Here is a 13511-nt window from a genome sequence, read left to right as displayed (position 1 = left end):
ATCATAGAGCTGACAGCATATTTCTATCACTAGCGATCGAATACTCACCTCAGAAAAGAGTTGTGCTGGATTGCCTTTGTGATAATTTTTGTTTTGTTTTATGAAATTGTGATACATTAGAGAAAGGGAAGATGGGAGATGTTTTGTGTGTGTATCAGAGATCTAGAGAGTCAGAGAGAGAGACAGACAGGGACAGATAGATAGACTGGAAGGGAGATATGAGAAGCATCAATTCTCCGTTGCAGCTGCTTAGTTGTTCATTGATTGCTTTCTCATATGTGCCTTTACGGGGGTGCAGGGGAGCTACAGCAGACTGAGTAACCCCTTGCTCAAGCCAGCGACCTGAGGCTCAAGCTGGTGAGCCTTGCTCAAGCCAGATGAGTCCGCGCTCAAGCTAGCGACCTTGGGGTCTCGAACCTGGGTCCTCTGCATCCCAATCCGAGGCTCTATCCACTGCACCACCGCTGATCAGGCGGGAGGTGTTCTTGTTGGCACGTTTCCAAGACATCTCAAGAGACTGGCAGTCTCCCTTTGAGGAGATGGCAGATAGTCTTCACTCTCAAAATGGCCTGTTTTTCTGTTTTTAAAGGTCCCCTCAAGAAGGGGCCAGCTGCGCTCTGTAGGTTTAGCTATGAAGATGTGTCTACAAGCACTGAGGACATTTATCAGGCAAACAATACAAGATGATTACAAAAGGGTTTTGTGAGGATTTAGGATGCATTTTTTTTAACTTTAGTAAATCATTAATTTATTTTCAATATTTTAAGTATCTGGTAGAATTTTTTTGTTTAGCTTTTAAGTTGGTTTTAATATTAATTTTATATACTGTGCCAAGAATTAGAATCTGACTTTATTGTGATTATGAAACTGCAGGCTGTTAAGCTCAGAAGACAGAAATGTATTTTTTCATCTATACTGATAATGAGTGGTTTCTGACGGTAATATAACATATCTATTTGAAAGGCTTGATTGATTTGATTTTCTGGACTTAAGATATGACAGAAAGGTGATGGAATACTATATTTGCATATTGAAATGCATCTTCTGAAAATGTTAAACTGGTAACTTGGGCAGAGTTTGGTGGAGCAAAAAGAGCGGTAGGAGAGAGGGTCATACATGGCGGGTGACACTACTTCCTACTTATTTCTGTAGTATGAGTTTTGCAACAAACATTCTTTTATGATTTAAAAAGATTTTTAAATAATGTACTTATTATTGAGTGTTCAGTAATTAATAGATGACTGAATTCCAGAAAATTGGTTGTTAGTTCAAGTTATTGAAATATTTAAAAATTTATATTGTATCTTTTTTTTGATACTCTTATTTTATGTCTTGTTGATGTCTGTTCCCTTTTCCTAAAGTACTGGCAGTTTTTAGATTGATATCTTTGGCATCTTTGGGTAGGTAGAATTCTAAGTTTATATTTCAGGTTCCTGTTGCAGTATAAGTTTTTTTTAGGTGGGGAAAGAGAACGCTTTCTTAATTGCTAATGTTTTAGTACTCCCTTTTTAGAGAGAGTGAGAGAGGGACAGACAGGAAGCGAGAGAGATGAGAAGCATCAGCTTATAGTTGCAGCAGTTTAGTTGTTCATTGACTGCTTCTCATACGTGCACTGACTGGTGGGGAGGGCCTCCACCTGAGCCAATGACCCCATGCTCAAGTCAGCAATCACAAGGTCATGTCTATGATCCCATGATCAAGCTGGTGACCCCGTGCTCAAGCTGGTGAGCCCATGCTCAAGCTGGCGACCTCAGGGGTTTCGAACCCGGATCCTCGGCGTCCCAGGCTGACACTCTTATCCACGGCGCCATTGCCTGTTCAGGCTCAGTGCTCCTTTGTATAGTCAACGTTTGGTAATGGGAAACTCTGAGATTGTAGGGCAGTTAAGGAATTTGTATTTCAATAAATGTATAATAAGTTTCAGTTGACTTTCATCATCATCTGTGAGTCGGTGTTAGAATACCACAGCTAACATTCAACACCAGCAACAACCCCGCATACTTCCAAAGTATCTGAACACTAAGACCAAGTGTATTTGCATCTCCAAGTGACTAAGAACATTAATATTGAAAAGAGTGAGGAGATTTTAAAGTTCATTATCATTGCTTTTTGTCATTATATATGATGTTAAAAGGTAACTGGTTGATATCTAAGAATATTGGCCTGACCTGTGGTGGCGCAGTGGATAAAACGTCGACCTGGAAATGCTGAGGTTGCCGGTTCGAAACCCTGGGCTTGCCTGGTCAAGGCACATATGGGAATTGATGCTTCCAGCTCCTCCTCCCTTCTCTCTCTCTCTGTCTCTCTCTCCTCTCTCTCCTTCTCTGTCTCTCTCTCCTCTCTAAAAATGAATAAATAAAATAAATAAAAATAAAATAAAAAATAAGAATATTATGTATTTGATCACTTTGATTTAGATACCAAGGCCTCAAAGGTATTTGGACTAAAAAGAACTACTGGACTTGATTAGCTTATATGCTATGAGCTTGTCTAAAAATTTTATAAATTTATTTAGAAATTTTATGAGATATGTCTATATACACTAGACCAGTGATTTTCCACCTTTTTTTTCCATGGCACAAACACACACTAATCACTAAGGTCAGTGCCCCTTACTAAATACAACCGTTTTCATCTCATGGCACAAATAAATTAGTTACTAAAGAAGAAGAGGTCAGGGCCCCTTTTTCTTTAGTAATTAGTTTATGAGTGTGTGAGAAACAAAGGTTGAAAATCACTGCACTAGACAATAGATATGCACAACATCACAAGCCACTTAGGAATTTGGTGTTTGAAACTTATATATTGTGTTGCCCCCAAATTTGATTTGCATATAATGTTAAAACCTTTTCTCTAATATTAATAAGCAGAAGCGAAGTACAGTTGACTTTTTTTTCTTTTTCTTTTTACAGGGACAGAGAGAGAGAGAGAAGGATAGTTAGGGACAGACAGATGGGAACGGAGAGAGATGAGAAGCATCAATCATTAGTTTTTTGTTGCGATACCTTAGTTGTTTATTGATTGCTTTCTCATATGTGCCTTGACTGCGGGCCTTCAGCAGATCTAGTAACCCCTTGCTGAAGCCAGTGACCTTGGGTCCAAGCTGGCGAGCCTTGCTCAAACCAGATGAGCCCATGCTCAAGCTGGCGACCTCGGGGTCTTGAACCTGGGTCTTCCGTATCCCAGTCTGACGCTCTATCCACTGCACCACCGCCTGGTCAAGCACAGTTGACTCTTGAACAATGTGAGTCCACTTATATGTGGAATTTTTTCAATAAATATATTGGAGAATTTTTTGGAGATTTGCGACAATTAGAAAAACTCACAGATGAACCACATAGCCTAGAAATAGTGAAAAAATTAAAAAGATTTGTCATAAATGTATAAAGTATATGTAGGTACCAGTCTATTTTATCATTTACTACCATAAAATATGCACAAATCTGTTATAAAAAAATCTATCATAAAATTTATCAAAACTTACGCACATAACTGCATACCATACATGACAGCATTTACTGTCAAGGAAATGTAAACAGATGTAAAGATGCATTATTAAGTCATATTGCATAAAAGTAACTCGTACACCCTGTACTGCTTTAGTAACCTCATGGCCGCTGCCTGTTGCGGTTGGATGACTCGGTGGCTGCGAGTTTCTGTTTACAAAGCCCTGTGACGCTGATCATCTCATCGTGTCTGCTTGCGCAGCTCATCTAGCAAATTGCGTGTTGCAGGTTCAAGTGATCTCTCATGGTTCTATTTATTTGTGTTTAGTTCAATGCCGGAAACCTTGAGTAACACATGGGGTCCACCCAAAGCGCCAGCAGAGATGGTGGAAACGCTCCCAGGTAGCAGAGAAAAGTCACGGCATTCCAAGAAGTAGCTGACGTGCTTGATAGTGGACCACAGGTTGAGGTCTGCGGCGGGGCCTGCCCGCCACCGCAGGATAAATGAACCCAGCGTGGGGGCCCCTGTGAGAAAGGGAGGTTGGTGAGGCCATCCCTGCAGCTACTCCAGCAGACACAGAAACCTTGCACTTCTTGTGAAATATCTTTGTGTCTTTTTTTTGGGGGGGTATTTTTTCATAGTTAGAAGTGGGGAGGCAATCAGACTCCTGCATGCGCCCACCAAGAGGCAACAGATGAGTACTTGATGCAGCTAAGAAAATTGTTGAGGAGAAAGAATGTCTGCCTGAACAGGTTTTTGGGTTTTTTTTTTTAGTACAAATTTTATTATTATTATTTTTTTTTACAGAGACAGAGAGTCAGAGAGAGGTATAGACAGGGACAGACAGACAGGAATGGAGAGAGATGAGAAGCATCAATCATTAGTTTTTCATTGCACGTTGCAACACCTTAGTTGTTCATTGATTGCTTTCTCATATGTGCCTTGACCACGGGCCTTCAGCAGACCGAGTAACCCCTTGCTGGAGCCAGTGACATTGGGTTCAAGCTGGTGGGCTTTTACTCAAACCAGATGAGCTCGTGCTCAAGCTGGCGACCTCGGGGTCTCAAACCTGGGTCCTCTGCATCCCAGTCCGACGCTCTATCCACTGCTCCACCGCCTGGTCAGGCTGCCTGAACAGGTTTTTAATGCAGGCGAAAGTGCCCTATTCCGTGGGGGCGTGGGGTGGGTAATGCCACAAAGGATATTTATTAATGAGGAAGAGAAATGTGCACCAGGATTTAAGGAAGGAAGGGATAGCTTAGCTTAGCTCTCCTGTTTTGTACAAAGACATAGGCATCAAGAACCATTTTTGTATATTGGTTCCATTGATGCTTTGTCCTTGAAGTCAGGAAGTACATGGCCAGCAAGAGAGTGCCCTTTAAAGTTCTAATATTGGACAATGCCTCTCGCCATCCAGAATCCCACAAGTTCACCAATGACATCAAAGTGATCTGTTTGCCCCCAAACACAGCGTCTCAAATTCAGCCTCTAGATCCGGGGGTCATAAAGGCCTCCACGGCCTATTACATACATACCCCATGGAAAGGGGTGTGAACACTATGGAAGAGATCCTGGTGGAAAGAGCATGATGGAAGTCTGGAAGGATTACACCATTGAAGATGCCATTGTTATAGAAAAAGCTGTGAAAGCCATTGAACCCGAAACAAATCAAGTCCTGCTGGAAAAAGCTGTGTCCAGAGGGATTTATGTTCACAGGATTTATGATGTAGCCAACGAAGGAATCGTGAGGTTGTGGCTATGGCAAAAAAAAAAATGGGGTGGAGGGTCTTAAGATACGGATCTTGACGAAATTCAAGAGCTAATAGACACCACACCAGAGGAATTAACAGAATGATGACTTGATGGCGATGAGAGCTTCTAGACTAGGGAGGAGGAAGACTTGGATATTAGCCTGCCTGAGGGTCCCAGTTGCTCAAGACTTGTTTTATGGCACGGACCCTGAAACAGAAGCAGACAGTGGAAGGAGGATTGTTGCTGTACAGAGACATTTTTAGAGACATGGAAAAGCAAAAGGTCAGACAGGAATTATAGTCCATTTCTGTAGTGACATCTAGTGTGCCTGCCTCTCCTGCCTGACTTCCTCCGCCCCCTCCCCTCCCCCCCTTCATGTGAAGACAGCGAGGAGGGCGGCCTTCATGGTGGTCCGCTTCCACTTACAGAATAGTAAATAACATCGTGCGGCACAGTTCATAAGCGTATCTGTCGTGTGTGTGTCGTCTTGTGACAATGTAACTCCGGCCAGAACTGTATGAGACGCTCTGTGTCATCATCACCATCTCAGTACTCACGCAGAACACTGTGCAAAGTCCTATCCTTGTATAAGGTGAGTGATAGTTCATGCAAGGTTAATAGTATGTTCTGTTTTTACTGTTTTATAATGTTACTTTCAAAGAATTCCCTTACTGTCCACTATGTGCCACTCTCATAATTGGAGAAACTGAATATCAGCCTAGCATCGCAGGTGAGTGGTTTTTTAAAAATGTAACAGTGTTTCCAGTACAGTGCTGTGTTATGAATATAACTATAATACTGTGTGCCAAGAAAGCTTATGGTTGTTTATTCATTAGTGTATAGGCGAGGGCACTGTGAAGCAATTATTGCATTGCTGCCTTTTTTTTTTTTTTTTTGTACTTTCCCAAAGCTGGAAACGGGGAGAGACAGTCAGACTCCCGCATGCGCCCGACCAGGATCCACCCGGCACGCCCACCAGGGGGCGATGCTCTGTCCATCTGGGGCATCGCTCTGTCAGGACCAGAGCCATTCTAGTGCCTGAGGCAGAGGCCACGGAGCCATCCCCAGCGCCCGGGCCATCTTTGCTCCAATGGAGCCTTGGCTGCAGGAGGGGAAGAGAGAAACAGAGAGGAAGGAGAGGGGGATGGGTGGAGAAGCAGATTGGCGCTTCTCCTGTGTGCCCTGGCCAGGAATCGAACCCGGGACTTCTGCACGCCAGGCCGATGCTCTACCACTGAGCCAACCGGCCAGGGCCGTATTGCTGCTTTTTTGTTAGCAATGCGTGAATTCTTGTAAATATGAATTCTTCATATCTTTTATTTTTGATGTCTGGTATTAGTAATACATATAACATACAGCGTTTTTTTTATCATGTAAGAATGTAGATGTGTAGGTACTGACAGTTCATCTTGTAAATAGGTGACACAAAGTTAACAGTATCAATATAGTACAGTACTATCCGTGTATTTTCCTGTGATTTTATTTACTAGCATTTCCTTTTCTCCTTACTTTATTGTAAGAATGCAGTATATAATACATAACATACAAGATATGTGTTAATCAACTGTTTATGTTATTGCATAAGGCTTCTGGTCAGCAATAGGCTATTAATAAAGTTTGGGGGGTCAAAAGTTCTGGGTGGATTTTCAGCTGCAGAGGGGACTAGTGACCCTAACCCCCACACAATTCAAGGGTCAACTGTGTACCTTTTAACAAATGAAACAATACAAAATTTCCTATTTTATAGGAATACACTTTAAAATCGTTGATGTAAATTATACACCATAGTGTGTTTTTTTCTAATCTTCTATTTTTATTTTTATATGCCATACTAGAAAATAGTAAGAATTAGAGATTGGCATTTCATTCTAGATAAAATAAGATAATATATCAAAGTTTATATTTTTATTTGCTGGGGTGTTCAGTTTATTTGAATCTTAAAGTGTGTCTGTTCTAAAAAATATTTTAGGGTAAAGGTTTCAAAGGTTAAACATCTTTTCATATAGACATACTTTAGAATTCCAATTTTAGAAAATTCAAGGGTTTAGATTTAGAAGGTATGGGGCAATTTTGGCAATGTTCTTGTGTCTCTCCTTTGCTGTTCTCGCTGATCTTGATGGGTTTTCTATTAGACTCAAAGCATACTTGAAGCGACCTCTCCCTGCCTGCAGCGTTTATAGCGGGTGATGGAGGCGGCTGTCTGTGCTGTAATGAATGCACGTGCCTTAACATGCTCGGGACTGACAGCAGGAGCCAGGTTGCTGCCTTTCCCTCTGCTTGTCACTTACCCTGGTGAGGGCTGTGGTAACAGTAAATGTTAAATAAATATTTTCTTGTTTTAAAGTACATGGATTTTCTGCTTCGGTTGGATAAAGGAATCTGTAAGAAACAACACAGTTTGGAGTTGGTGTGTCCACCCAGGGACCAGAAGCAGGGCAGGTATCTCCAGCCGAGCGCGTTGGATGCAGGGACTGCCGAGAGCTGCAAGCACAGAGAGGTTTCCCAGAGCTTAGCAGCAGCAGGAAACCACCGCCACGCCTGGGCGGAAGAGCCATGGGCCCAGCGGCCGGGCTACACATGAAAGCTGGATCCTTGACAACTTCAAGAGCAGCTGGAGCCAGAGAGGAGGGAGGAGAGATTTGGGGGAGAGGCCGCCTGGCTTCTGTCTCCTGCAGCATGCGGGAGGCGGGGTTGGAGCTGAGGGCTGACAGACGGTTGGGCCAGGAACAGGGGACAGCGCTGGGGAGGAAGCCCAGCTCTGAGGAGGCCTTCTCCTGCCACTCTGTTCCTGTTCACCTTGCTCTCCTCTGAGTACCTGGATAAGATGGCAATCTAAGACTCCACCGGCCTTCAGTCCTGCCGCTGGGAGGACCCTCTGGCTGCATCCTCAGTGTGTCTTCCTCCCATTGACCGTGCCCTCCCAGGCGGTTCTCAGTGGAAGACACTTGTTTCCTCTGATGTGGGTAACTTCTCTCTCGGCCAGGAGCCTGATTAGCTTGTGCACCACCCACATTGCAAGTATCTGAACAGGCGTAGAATGTGGTCGGATTGGGAATGCCCTGATTCTTTCTTAGAAGGTGGTGGAGATCAGGTAGCCTACGAGACGAGTGCATAGAATGGGATCTCTCTTGGGATATCGGTACTTCCTCTCTTCTGAAACTGATCTTGGATGGTTTATCCTGATTGATGAGTACCTGGTAGAGGAAACAGTATGTTGAAGAGTAGACAATTATTATTTAATGCTTTCATTACACAATAAGGAATGTGATCCACCCTAAGTATACCTAAGTATTAAAGCATAGAGGATGAGTGGGCATCCAATGAAATTTGTAACTTATAGATAGTGAAGTTGTGGAGGGTTGAGTATTGACTGAGAAGTGGGTTTATGGCTGAAAGGCCCTGAGAAGTGTCACCACCTTTGGATGCATAGGAGAGGAGACTAGTGCTCCCACTTCTCATTTCTAGAAGATCCAAATTTAGCAAAGAAATAAAATGCATCAATCAACCTTAAAAACTATTTTTTAAATTATAGAAGCTTTATGCTCATTATAGAAAATCCAGAAGGTGTGTGTGTGTGTCCCATGGTGTGGAGGTCCCTTGTGATACCACCTTCAGAGATAGACTTGCTCAGTCATTCAGCAGGGATCCGTGAGCACCTCCTGCCTATCACCTGCTGTACTGGACACTAGGGGACTATTAATGGCAGTGTTTTATTGAGTTTTGATACTCATTGTACTTTCTAGTGCGAAGGGCAGCAGGCAGTACATGTGTGTGTCAGGTGAGTGTGATGAAGAGAGAGAACAAGGAAGAGGGGTGCTCTTCTATAAAGGGCCGCTGAGGAGCCAGCATTACTGACCTGGTGACGCAGAGGGATGAAAACCAATTTTTGTACTTTCTTTGCTTTTTTTTTCACCGAATTATCTTGCTTTGTGTAATGGCTGTGTACCATTTTATCCTATGGCTCTCCCTTACCATATTTAAGCAGCCCTCCATTGGCGGATGTGCAGGTGCTTCCTGTTTTTCAGAGCATTGCTGTAAGCATCCTTACTCACATGTGCAAATGCTGGCATGTGTGTTTCTGGGACAGTGGTTCTCAGCCTACTTTGAAAGCCTTAAGAAAGGACTGATGCTCAGGCTCTGTTCAGACCAATTTTTAAATCAGGATCTCTGGGAATGGGATCCAGGCTTTTGTATTTTTTTTTAGAGGATTTTATTTATTGATTTTACAGAGGGGGGACAAGGAGTAGTTGCTCCCTTCGCGCTTTTCATTGGTTGCTTGTTTGTATGGGCCTTGACCCAGCAAGCCCGAGGATTTGAACCGATGACCTCAGCATTCCAGGTCGCCACTCTATCCACTGTGCCACCACAGGCCAGGCAGGCTTTTGTATTTTTTAAAATCGCCTCACATGACTCCAGTATGCAGCCAGGGAACCATAATTGTAGGATGTTTCTTACAAGTGGCCTTTTTGAGTCAGTGATGAAAGACACTATGGATGTATGTGTGTGTGTGAGAGAAAGGGAGAAGGGGAGGGAAAGGGAAAGCAATGAGAAGCATCAGCTTGTAGTTGCGGCACTTCAGTTGTTCATAGATTGCTTTGACTGGAGGGCCCAAGCTGAGCCAGTGACCCCTTGCTCAAGCCGCGACCTCAGGGTTTCGACCATGAGACTTCAGCGTCCCAGGCCAACGCTCTATCTGCACCAGCACTGCTCTATCTGCACCAGCACCGGTCAAGCCGTTGTGGATTTCCTAACGTTGTTCTTTGTATTAGTTTGAATTAGTAGCAACTGCCAGCCATGGAAACCTGAAATAAGTTGGCTTAAACAAGATTGTTCATTTCTGTTCTGTGTCACATTCTAGACACAGGCAGCCAGGGCTTGTCCCACGGAGTCCTCTCTGCCTGGCACCTCCTGGACTTTGTTTCTGCTAGACTGAGGGAAAGCTCTCTGCCCAGGCTCCTAGACAGCAGCTGGAGCTCCCGCCATGATGTCCTGGTGCCATGTGGGGGGCGAAGGAAGGGATGAAGGATGAAAGAAGCAGAGGGCATCCTTTTAAAGCTCTCTCGAAACAACCACACAATCTTCAACTTGTGTTGCCTTAGCCAGAACTTCACCCAGCTGCAAGGAAGGCTGGGGGCCAGGCTCTCCTCTGGGGGCCAGTGTGTCCTGCTAAAAGCCAGGAATTCTCTTTTGTGGGGAAAAAAAGGAGAGACAATAATGGCAGCTCCTAGTGGGCTGTGCCGTGTCCTTCGTGAGAGCGGAGACTGCGCCCTGCCCACAGAGCAGCAGTGCCCACGGCACAGTGTTCATGGCAACCGCCGAGGGAGGCCTCGGGCAGGTGCGGCTCGAGGACAGGTAACGAGCCTCAGTCCGACTCAGGAAAGCTGCCTGTCGTAGACTTTGTTGTTACAAGAAAATAACAAGTGTCGAAGGCCAGTGTTTTCATTGCATACAGTTTCTGTCTCTCCCTGATGTTTCAGGAATTTATTACTTTCCAGCAGCACATGTGTTATTTATTTATTTATTTATTGACATACGTTGGTCTCAATGCTGTACACCCTCGCCTGACCATATGGCTTGAAGAGGACATCTTTATTTTTATCTTGCAGATACGTGTTTTCAGATGAGGAAATGCGAAGCAGTTTGCTCTGTGTTGTTTCTAACCAGCATTTTTTGTCATTGCAGAGGACGAAGGTCGCAGTAGGGACCCCGACCGGTTGAAGGTGTTCTACAAGAAAGCCGTCATGCCTTATGGCGTTTACAAGAAGCAGCAGCGGGAGCCCGGCGCGGAGGCGGCCGTGCTGCAGTACGCGGGCCTGGTGGGACAGGCGTGCTCTGAGCGGATGCTGCTCTTCCGGAACTGACAGCCAGGCCCGCCAGGCCCGCCGGCTGGCTGTCTCAGTTCAACTACCATAAGCCTTTCTAAACCATTTTGTGGAATGTATTTGTGAGAATCTCATGGTTAATATAAAGATTTTAAATATGTTATCTGGCCTCATAATAGGAATTTATCGTTTTGGAAGTTTGTTATATGAACAAGATAAACTTCTTGTTGATATTTTGGAACGTAAAATCAGTATGTGCATCTTAAATGATTTAAATTATGTTGTACTTTTTTGTTCTGTTAGAAATCAAAACGAACGGTTTCCTCAGATACATTTAAAACATTAGTTTGGGCTGAAAAAAGAGAGAGTGTGAGAGAGAGAACCCAGCGTGGGGCAGGAAGCAGCAAGTCCGCCTCCTGACTTGGAAAATGTCCCCGCAGGAGAGCCCAGCCAGGCGGCACCTGGTGTCACTGCTGAGGGTTGTGCTGTGTCGCTTACGGGGAACCCGAAAAAGGGAAGTGCAAACGTTTAAAAAAGGCTGTTGTCTTGACATCAGATGGCTGTTGACCCAGGACAGTCCTGTTCATATCTGCCATCTTGGCATGATTTTTTTTTCCTTAGAAAAATTATTACTAGTGCTCCCTTTTACTCTCAGAGTATCCCAATTTGGACAAAAATATATGTTTACCCTAGTTATTTATTACATAATTTGATCTATTCCTAGAAATCTAAGAAATGGCATTTTAAAGGAAAGTGTTGGCTCCTGCCTGCACCGCCTCATCAGAAGTCCAGGTGCACTCATTTTTCCGTCCCTCAGGACTCAGGACACTCGTCTTGGGTGCTGGTTGAGAACTCTTTCGTGGCTGTGCGACAAGTCACGTTGAACTAGGTAGGCATGGCTCTGACTTCTGTCCCGGGGAAGGGAGGAGACCCCGTGGCCTGCCCTCTGCTCGGGCCCCGGGGGCGGGGCGGCTGCGCTGGTTATTTGGGAAGGACGCTGCCGCTCTTGGCCTTTCACTCTCTTTAGTTTGGTCCTTTGCCCACTGAGCGATGTCCCTTGTCTGCCCCGCAGGGGGCTGCTCTGTACTGGGAGGGGGGAGGGGCAAGACTTGTCTGTCACAGTCACAGTTACAGTCGGGCTGTGTGGCCACCTGGTGAGGACAGGAGGGCTGTCTTGAGCGCTTTCCCAGCTGTCCCTGTCTTCTGTGGCCAGCTGCCTGCCCATTCAGTCCCCGTTTTGTCCATTTGTCTAATTCCTGTTGATCTTTTAAAAACCAGTTATAATAAAGCTTAGCAATTTGAATCTCACTGCTGAGTTAAAATTTTTCTTCTAAATACACATTTAGAAAAAAAAGAATAATTTTAGCCAGCTTAGAATAAAAGGAAGGCTCATATAACAATCTAAAAGTCAAATGCCTAAAAATTAAACATGCACATAAACTAGGTGTTCATTCCGAGTTTGTAAACCCTGCCACGCACGGGGCCCCGGCGGACGGGGGCTGAGCAGTGAGCAGAGCACCTCCTCAGCACAGCTCGCACGTTCTTCTGGGACCTCCTCCTGCAGAGACAGGCACCCAGGAGCGCTCAATTCACTCTTACTTGGAACTGCCTTCAGAATCTGTAGAAATTTCTTTTTTTTTCTAAAATGAAAATAGCTTAACTATTTTATGATTAAAAGAAATGATACTGTGAGCAATTAAAACATTAAGAAAAATATAAAGTAAAATCTGAAATCCTGCCATTCAGAGAGGATTGTCATACATACATATACACACACATAATATTAATATAAACAGAATTAAGCTCTCCATGCTGTGCTTTCTCAACAGTTAGTTATGAACATCTGAAAGTAGAAATTTCAGAACAGGGTTTCAGAAGTGTCATGAGTAGTCTCAGTACTAAAGTAAAATCGGGTCTAAGTATATGGTGCCCTTGGCATTGGATGTCCAGGTCGGTGACCGTAGTAGCTACTTCCATCTTCACAGTTGGCGTGTGGTATGGTATTCGTAAAGATCGCAACTCTTGAGTATCAGATGAGGAGAAAGCTTGAATGTTACTACAGCGCCGGTTTCTTCCTGAAGAACTCTGTGTGGGGTTCCTTCAGAGGAGAGTGAGGAGTCACCCTGTCTGGGGACCCAGCTGCTGTCCCTGCACGTGGTGTTCTGGTTAGCGCCAGTGACTCCCCAGAGAGAGAGTTGAGCATGAAGGTTTTTCTGCTAGATTGCTGTATTCATGTGCTGGGTTTCTTGTTTTGTTTGTCTGTTTTGAGAATGGATCGTATAGTCATCCTAATGAAAGTTTTTTGAAAAGACAATTATTCTTTTGAGTTCTAGCTGAGTGTTGACAGTGGGCTAAAAAAAAAAGGACAGTCAAGGACAAGTGACCTGGCTTTGTCAGTTGACAAGCAATCTAGCTGAGAAATCTGATTTTATGTCAGTGGTTTTTCACCTGAAGACAGATGCGAGAACCTTTCAGAGGGGTTGATACCTT

General features: G+C 44.2%; 1 protein-coding gene across 4 annotated transcripts in view; it reads left to right on the top strand.

The window, feature by feature from the left end:
• The window catches only part of ATE1 (arginyltransferase 1), a 139531-nt gene extending 126858 nt beyond the window's left edge, over nucleotides 1–12673 (top strand). For all 4 annotated transcript variants that reach the window (XM_066240502.1, XM_066240501.1, XM_066240500.1 and 1 more), the window contains exon 12: nucleotides 10882–12673. In XM_066240502.1, coding sequence (XP_066096599.1) covers nucleotides 10882–11060 — 179 coding nt within the window. In that variant the 3' untranslated portion in view covers nucleotides 11061–12673. The remainder of the gene's footprint in view (nucleotides 1–10881) is intronic.
• The last annotated feature ends 838 nt before the right edge of the window (nucleotides 12674–13511 follow it).

The sequence above is a fragment of the Saccopteryx bilineata genome, chromosome 7 (genome assembly GCF_036850765.1).
Source record: "Saccopteryx bilineata isolate mSacBil1 chromosome 7, mSacBil1_pri_phased_curated, whole genome shotgun sequence".
NCBI classification, from domain to species: Eukaryota; Metazoa; Chordata; class Mammalia; order Chiroptera; family Emballonuridae; genus Saccopteryx; species Saccopteryx bilineata.
Note: the sequence above shows the minus strand (reverse complement) of the source record. Positions and strands in the feature narration are given on the sequence as shown.